Raw genomic sequence first — 9,260 nt, forward strand, 5'->3', positions numbered from 1 at the left:
CCCAGGCTGGAGTGCCGTGGTGCAATCTCGACTCACTGCAAGCTCTGCCTCCTGGGTTCACACCATTCTCCTGCCTCAGCCTCTCGAGTAGCTGGTACTACAGGCGCCCGCCACCACACCTGGCTAATTTTTTGTATTTTTAGTAGAGACAGGATTTCACCGTGTTAGCCAGAATGGTCTAGATCTCCTGACCTCATGATCTACCTGCCTCGGCCTTCCAAAGTGTTGGGATTACAGGCGTGAGCCACCACGTGCAGCCTCAAACATGACTTTCAATCCTACTAGTTAATACTTTATTTCAGTTATTGTACTTTTCCACTCTAGAATTTTTTTTGTTTCCCTTTAGAGTTTTCTACCTCTTATTGATATTTCCATTTTGTTTGTACATCATTTTCTTGACTTCCTCCACATCTCCCTTTAGTTTTTAAAGCATCGTTAAGACAATATTTTAAGGTATTTTTCTAGTATATCTGCCTTCGTGTCTTTTTCAGTACAGTTTCCATTCATTTTTTTTTTCCTTTCATCCTTTGATGGGTCATACTTTCCTGTCTCCCTCTATGATTCTGAGTTTTATTAAAAACTGGACATTTGACTCTAACAAAGTGGTAATTCTGGAAATTATATTTTCCTCATTCTCCTAGGTTTGATCCTGTTTGTTACTTTTTATTTATTGTTTTTGTTTTTTGGATTGCTGTCTCTGTGCTTAGGATCAGCGTGGGGTGTGAGAATAAGTTCTTCTCAGGCATTTTCTGAGCCTGTGTCTTGCCCTGAGCATGTGTGGTTACTTTATAGTTTTATTTATGTATGCAGTTGTGTTTTAATGCCCTAATACTTAATGTATGAATCCCAAAAGAGGAAAATGAGAAAAATGAAGGATGGTGTCTAAAGGGAGCTAGTCTTTTAAAGCCCCTGTCACTTCAAACAGAGGGGCAGGGGCTCGTGCCATGCCAGGAGTTTAGGGGGCATGAATAGTTTGGAAACACTGTAAATTAATTAGCAATTTAATTTAATTTAATTTGATAGCCTTTTCTCTGGCTCTTAGGCTATGTGCACCTCAGTGTAAATCAACAGAAGAGTTTGACTAATTGGTAAAGCAACATTTATTGCAGTCTCTGATTTGGGGATGAATGCGGAAAGGCTTTGCTTCTGGTTCAGCCTTACTCTGGAACAAGATATACATATGGCTCTACAGGTTAAACAAAGCCAAAACATCATGGTGGCCATGCTCCTTGGAGTTCCTGATTAATGAGAAGAGCATCTCATATTCTAATACTCCTCCAAATTGTGTGGCTCTAGAATTTTATTTCTAACTTCTTTATCCCCAAGATCATTAAAACTGAATTATGGAAGCTATTATCCCAATGTCCTACAACAGGTCTGACAGCTATAATTTTGTAGCCCTTTAGGAAAAAAAAATAATCTTGGTAGGACTCTTAGAAGCATGGCTTGGAGGACTGCAGGTTTGCCATCTCATCCATGGATGTGTAGTGGGATGGATGACTTGGCTGTTTACTCAAGGCAATTTTCGTTATTAGGTGAGGTCAAGAATTGGCTACTGTCCTCAATTTGATGCCTTGCTGGAATATATGACTGCTCAGGAAATAATGATTATGTATGCCAGAATATGGGGAGTCTCTGAGCCCCAGATTGAGCTGTATGTGAACAAATGGTTGAATTCACTGGAACTGGAGTCTCATGCTGACAGGCTTATCAACACCTACAGGTGAGTCACTATGCTACCGCTCTTTTCTGTTGATGCTGCTGACATTGAGGTGCTTCCTTTTGTTCTTGCTGTTTGAAATGAAGCTTACAGCTCTACCTAAGCTCCGCTTCCCACAATTACCTACTTGTGAAACTATCTAATGTTCTGCTAGGCTTCAGATGCCAGTAATAAGGCAAATCAATACAGTTCCACATCTTCCCTTTGCAGAGATGAAACACAAAGTCTTGGTTCTATTTGAACTATATCCTCTGAACCTCAAAAAAAGGAGTGTCTTCTCTTTCTAGGGTCCCTGTAGTTCTTTGTCTACCAAGTAAGGAGGAATGTAGGCCCTTTGAATTATGATGTGATTTATGTGATTTGGAAACTGTAACACTCTAAGAACATGGGTAAATAAATGCCACTGATAATGCTGCCAAAATTTATTACATAAAAGTCACTCCTCTATATCTCAAATTTAAATGAATTGATATACACATCTGTAATTGGGCCTGCTACCTAATCAAAGTCACATGTAATCAGCATTGCGGATGTCCATGTTAAGTGTTTGCTGGGACGCTCAGCATTTGGGAAATTTGTACTAACTCTTTGCTATACATAACTGATATGTATAGCCATTTCGTCTCTCACTTTTTCTCTTCTTCTTTGGCCATGAAGTGAAGGAAACAAACGTAGGCTGAGTACTGCTATTGCCCTAATGGGAAGGTCTTCAGTCATCTTCCTGGATGAGCCATCAACTGGCATGGACCCAGTAGCCCGACGCCTGCTCTGGAACACAGTGACAAAGACACGCGAAAGTGGAAAAGCCATCGTTATAACCTCCCACAGGTGTGGCTCACTGGGAGGCTTGGTTGAGGGCTAGTAAGAGTTGTAGTGGCTATAAGAGGGAATTATTTAGGCCCAGTGGATAATATTGGACAGTAAACTTGCCTGAGTATGTTAGTTCCTCATTAGGAATTAGGATTCATGTTAATCCTAATAAATCAAATGACTAAAAATCCTCACTGAGTTTAACAAAAAAAGTGAGGAAAAGACAGGACTTTAGAAGATGCTCTATTTGAAAATTGGGCACTATGTTCTTTTTCATTTGAAAAATTCCCACTTCCCATCGATGAGTTTTATGATTGGAAAAATAAAACTTCTGATTGAAAATAGGGTCACAAAATTCTGGCTCTGATTGAACTACACAGTGTCCTCCAAAAGAGAACTTTTTATTTTTACCCTTACAACATTCTGCCCTTTTGTTTTGCAAGTATGGAGGAATGTGACGCCCTCTGTACCAGTCTAGCCATCATGGTGCAAGGGAAGTTCATGTGCTTGGGCAGCCCTCAGCATCTCAAGAACAAGTTTGGCAACATTTACATCCTGAAGGTCAAGGTCAAGACTAAAGATGAATTAGAGGATTTTAAACGTTTTGTTACAACAACATTTCCAGGTAAATTAAGTTGTGCTACCTTTGTCAGAAATATATTAAATTGGCCCAGTGCAGTGGTTCACGCCTATAATCCCAGCACTTTGGGAGGCTGAGGCGGGCAGGTCACTTGAGCTCAGGAGTTTGAGAAATGTGTTAAATCATATTTGTTGTTCTCACCATCCATATGATTTATGTCTTCAATACCAGTTTTCTGTGAGTTATTGATAGGTATTGATTTTCTATAATGTTCCTTTGGCAACGTTTGATACTGTAAGTCTCTTGTGGCAGATTATGCTAAGTTTCACAAAAAACAGAGGTTCTCACAAACTCTTACATCACCTAACAAGGCAGTTTTATGTTTGTGCTGTCCATATAAATTAGTTGGGTGCAGTAGCTCACGCCTGTACTTCCAGCAACTTGGCAGGCTGAGTCCAGAGAACTGCTTGAGCCCCAGGGTTTAGGCTGCAATTAGCTATGATTGTGCTGTTGCACTCCAGTCTGGGTGACAGAGCAAGACCCCATCTCTAAAAAAATAATGATAATAAATAAAAACTAAAAATAAATTATATATCTAAAGTCCTATTTTAGCATAATTCTCAATCATTTTCACAGATTATTCATGCCAAATTTTAAGGTTTTTTCCTTCACACTACACATGCAACTTTATGCTTTTGCTGTCTCAGCTAGGATATGGTATTGAAATGCAAATAAGAACGTTGCCAAAGGAACATTATAGAAAATCAGTAGCTATCAATAACTCACAGAAAACTGGTATTGAAGACATAAATCATATGAATGGTGAGAACAACAAATACAATGTAACACATTTCTCAAGAACATATTTCTCTCCTTTCAAGAGTAGTTTGGTTTCTGAGTGCCGTTTCTTCATGCTAAATTCAGTAAGCACCTCTCTGCCTACATGGAACAGTACAAGAGAGACCATCCATTTCGATCTGTCTCTTTTCTCTCTTTCCTTAACCTAAAGCGTGGGCAATGGCAAGGCTTTTAATAATTCTGGCTTTTCATCTTAGTTTGTGGTATTAGGCTGAGCAAAATACCACAGAAGTTCCTGTTGTGTGTTAGGCTAAGGGGTTGAAAATTTGTCTCCTAGGCAATGGAAAATAGCAAAATTGATTACACAGTAAGAATGAAAATCAGGGCCAGGTACAGTGGCTGATGCTTGTAATCCCAGCACTTTGAGAGGCTGAGGTGGGTGGATCACCTGAGGTCAGGAGTTCAAGACCAGCCTGGTCAACATGATGAATCCCCATATCCATTAAAAATACAAAAATTAGCTGTACATGGTGGCGTGCACCTGTGGTCTCAGCTACTCAGGAGGCTGAGGCAGGAGAATTACTTGAACCAGAGAGGTGGAGGTTCCAGTGAGCAGAGGTCATGCCATTGCACTTTAGCCTGGGTGACAGAGAGAGACTTCATCTCAAAAAAGCAAAAAGAAAAGAAAATCAGAAAACAGATATGGTCAAGCATATGTGAAGAACGAGCTGTGTGGAAAAATTATCACCTTGGTGTTGGTCATAGTGTTTATGGTGTGCTCTTGATACATGTAGATGGATATGTCCACTAAGAAGTTGAATATTCACTTATGCATTTGTGTGGCAAATATTTTTGAGGACTTATTGTGTCAGAGTTCAATTTGATGTGATCAATAAATCACTTTAAGAAAGCTCTATAGGCTAAGGCACAGTGGCTCACACCTGTAATCCCAGCACTTTGGAAGGCCAAGGGGGGTGGATCACCAGGTTAGGAGTTTGAGACCAGCCTGGCCAATATAGTGAAACCCCATCTCTACTAAAAATAGAAAAATTAGCCAGGCATGGGGGCGGGTGCCTGTAATCCCAGCTACTCGGGAGGCTGAGGCAGGAGAATCGCTTGAACCCGGAAGGTGGAGGTTGCGGTGAGCTGAGATCGTGCCACTGGACTCCAGCCTGGGCAACAGAGCGAGACTCCATCTTAAAAACAAAAACAAAAAGCTCTGCACACTTCAAGATAATACAGAAAAACAATTCAACAAAATCAGGTAAACAATAAATTACCCAGACTAGTAACTTAATAGAAACATAGAAATTTCTTCTTAAAAAATCAAACAGAAATCATGGATATGTAATATACAGTGAATAAAATGAAGAATGCAGTAGAAAGCATTAACAGCCGAATTTATCAAGCAGGGAAAACTATCTCAACTCAAATAGGCTTTTTGAAAACATACAGTTAGACAATTAAAAGAAAAATTAAGAGGAATGAAGAAAGCTCATGAGATTTATAGAACAGCATCAAAAGAGCCAGTGTTTACATTATTAGAGTTTATGAGGAAGAAGAAAAGACAAATTGTTGGACAGATTATTTAAAGAAATAAAAGCAGAAGATTTTCCAAGTATTAAGTAAAACATAAATATCCAGGTACAAGAGGGTCACATATCTGCATTCGCATTCAATACAAACAAGGCTACATCAAGACATTTTAATTAAATGGTCAAAAATCAAGCACAAAGAGAGGATCCTGAAAGCAGCAAGAGAAAAAACAAAAGCAAATAACATATAAGGGAGATTCCATAAGGCTAGCTGCAGATTTCTCAGCAGGGACCTCATGGGCAAGGAGAGAGTGGGATGACATGTTCAAATTACTGAAGAGAAAAAAACCTGCCAACCAGGATACTGTATCCAAATACTATGTTGAATAAGAGTGGTAAGAGAGGACATCCTTGTTCTTGTGCCAGCTTTCAAGGGGAATGCTTCCAGCTTTTGCCCATTCAGTATGATATTGGTGGTGGGCTTGTCATATATGGCTCTTATGAGTTTGAGGTATGTCCCTTCAGTATCTAGTGTATTGAGAATTTTTAACCTGAAGGGATGTTGAATTTTATCGAAGGCCTTTTCTGCATCTATTGAGTTAATCATGTGGTTTTTGTCTTTAGTTCTGTTTATGTGATGAATCACATTTATTGATTTGCATATGTTGAACCAGCCTTGCATCCCGGGGATGAAGCCAACTTGATCATGGTGGACAAGCGTTTTGATGTGTGGGTGGATTCAGTTTGCCAGTATTTTATTGAGGATTTTTGAGTTGATTTTCATCAAGGATATTGGCCTGAAGTTTTCTTTTTTTGTTGTATCTCTGTCCGGTTTTGGTATCAGGATGATGCTGGCCTCATAGAATGAGTTAGGGAGCAGTCCCTCCTTTGGTCACCAGCCTACATGTACCTGTAGGAGGTAGCTGGAGACCTCTGTTGGAAGGTTTCACTCAGTTAGGAGGAAAGGGATCAGGGACCCACCCAAAGCAGCAGTCTGGCTGCTTTTTGGTATAGCAGGTGTGCTGTGTTGTGGGGGACCTTTCCTTTTTTGGACTGCCTGTATTCTTCAAAGCTGACAGGCTGAAGCAGCTGAGTTGACCAAACCACAGAGATGGCAGCTGCCCCTCCCCCAGGAACTTGGACCCATCTCAGGGAGACTCCAACTCACTGCCATTGGTTAGCTGGGATTCCAAGCCAGTAGGTCTTAACTGACGTGACATGGAAGTGGGGCCTGCAGAATGTACTGCTTGGCTCCCTGGGTTCAGCTTCCTTCCTAGGGATATGTACAGATGGACCTCCCACCTTGCCAAGGATCCCAAGGCTGGAGTATATAAAACTCCTGGGTCTCTGTGTATACCTGAGTGGATGCTCTGTCAAGACTTCACACAGCTCTGTGTATCAGACCCAAGGCCCTGGTGGTGTGGGCTCACGAAGGGATCTCTTGAGCTGTGGGTTGCAAAGACCCATGGGAAAAGCATGGTTTCCTGGGCAGGGTCTCACAATCACTCGCTGCTTCTCTTGGCTAGGGGTGGGGGTTCCTTTGGTTCCATGGGGCTCCTTGGTGGGCCATCTCCACCCCGTGCTCTTCCTTGTTCTCCATGGGTTGAGTTTTTAGCCAAGTTGGTCCCAATGTGAGAACCTGGATATGTCAGCTGAAGGTGCTAAATTCACTCACTCCTCTCCATTCCTCTCTGTGAGTACTGTGAACCACAGCCACTTCTAAGAGGCTGTCTTGGATTGGGTCCCTCTGCAAACATAAGACTTTCAGAAGGCTCAGGTTTTTCACATTGGGCATGTCAGCTGACAATTTATTGTACCTCAAATCCTGCCTTCAATAATTGCTATGAACTCCGCATAATAAGATGATTTCATGAGGAATAAATCTACTGAAAGCATTAACCGTGTCATGGATACCAAAGAGAGTGGGTTAGCGGGTCATATCTCCTTTGATATTGACCTCCTCTATTCACCCCTCCACAGTATATAATTAAATATAGTAATATTTTGGCAATTTCAAATGAAGCCTGTAAGATTATTCGCCTGTCCTATTTTCCTTTTTTAGGTAGTGTCTTAAAACATGAGAATCAAGGGATCCTTAACTACTACATTCCTAGCAAGGACAATCGCTGGGGAAAGGTGATAGTAGCAACCTTGCCCTTCTAACACTGCATGTTAAGAGAGCACTAACGATGGGGAGTATTTGGGATTCGGGAATGTGGAATGGGAACCTGGCATTGTTGGGGGAGTAGCACCATTAGGTTGCTTTTCAAACACCCCTAGAGTTCAATAGCTACAATTTCTTGTCCTGAATTCCATTATTACTCCATATCCATCAAGCGAATGGGAACAGAGAATGGCCTCCTCTCTCACTTTCTCAATTCTCTGTTCTTCCACCTTCTCACCTCTCCCTTCTGTGCCTTTTGTCCTCCAATATACACTTGATAGGAATTGGGGGAGTGGAGGAGAGGCTCATCTGAGTTGGGGGCTGAAGGGGAGATTGCAATGGTAACTGCGTTTTTGTTGCTGTTGTTAAAGGTGTTTGGCATTTTGGAGCAAGCTAAAGAGCAATTTGATTTAGAAGACTATTCCGTCAGTCAGATCACACTGGAACAAGTCTTCCTGACCTTTGCTAACCCAGAGAAAGTATCCAGTGATGATGAAAATGAGGTGCCATGAGATTCACTTACAACTAGTGACCCTCGTGTCTTTCATAGATGACACCTGGATGCATAGGGGGACCTTCCTGTGCATGTATATCTTGGTGTAAATATATTTACATAATAAAGATTTTCCCAAAGAAAGTTTGTCCCCTTCATTGCAGATTTAGATGAGCAGCCTGTGTATCCAGCATGCTCAAATCCGAAGACATCTGGTGAAATTCCTGTTTTCTCTCCTTGAGATATGAAAGAGCAGCATTTGTCAGGGTTGGGACAGGAACCTGTTCCTGAGGGTTCTGGACATTTGAACAGAAAGATCCAGTAATGATGGAGCTGTCAGATGGAACAGCCCAAAGAACAAGAGCTTCATGTTTTAGCAGTTGAGTTATGGATAAGAAGAGCATAAGGCCTGGATCACATTAGCTTTCCCATGGATACACACACACACACACACACACACCACACACATTCACACACACAGGTGCAGATATATACATGCACATACACGTATATCTAATATAAATCATCAATGTTGGAGGGCTGAGTTGGGTTACTATTTCAAACATCCAAAATAAAGTTAATATGCTTCAGTTGAAAGAGAATTTTTGCACCAAGAACATTTGGAAAAAAAAAAAAAGGATTATTTAAAATAATGTGTTTTCTTTTCTACCATTGTCTCCCCTCTAATAAAGAAGAAAAGAAGAAGAAATAAAGTGAAGAGGGAGGGACACAGAGATATTTTCTTCTGATTCTTGCCTAGGCAAATACTTGGAGTCCCCCATAAATAATATGAGAAATCTAATCACCTCTTCAGGATTCATAGACAACTGAGTAGAAAACTAGGATGGTTCTTGTAGAATTGCAAGATGAAGAGTCTATAAAGCTGCTCTATTTTGGGATGACTTGTTCAATGTTTTCAAATCCTTACTTGGATATTGTTGATTATAAAGTGACATCCACCAGATGCTTACTGTTCTTTCTGGTTTTTTGTTGTTGTTGTTGTTGTTTTGTTTGTTTTTTAGATAAAGAGGGAATTAGAGTTTGTTTCTATGAAGTGTCTAGGAGTATAAGAAGTCTCCAATTAAAACAAAATTGAATTTATAGCTCTTTCTCTGGTTCGTAGGCTATGCTCACCTGAGTGTAAATCAACAGAGGGGTTT

General features: G+C 40.7%; 1 protein-coding gene across 1 annotated transcript in view; it reads left to right on the forward strand.

The window, feature by feature from the left end:
* The window catches only part of LOC108513759 (ATP-binding cassette sub-family A member 3-like), a 163,109-nt gene extending 154,874 nt beyond the window's left edge, over positions 1-8,235 (forward strand). The window contains 5 exon segments of the mRNA XM_017849615.1: positions 1,536-1,723; positions 2,378-2,548; positions 2,974-3,155; positions 7,506-7,579; positions 7,979-8,235. Coding sequence (XP_017705104.1) covers positions 1,536-1,723; positions 2,378-2,548; positions 2,974-3,155; positions 7,506-7,579; positions 7,979-8,119 — 756 coding nt within the window. The 3' untranslated portion in view covers positions 8,120-8,235.
* Positions 8,236-9,260: the final 1,025 nt, after the last annotated feature.

Source organism: Rhinopithecus bieti, unplaced genomic scaffold, assembly GCF_001698545.2.
Source record: "Rhinopithecus bieti isolate Rb0 unplaced genomic scaffold, ASM169854v2 scaffold_1918, whole genome shotgun sequence".
Lineage (NCBI taxonomy): Eukaryota > Metazoa > Chordata > Mammalia > Primates > Cercopithecidae > Rhinopithecus > Rhinopithecus bieti.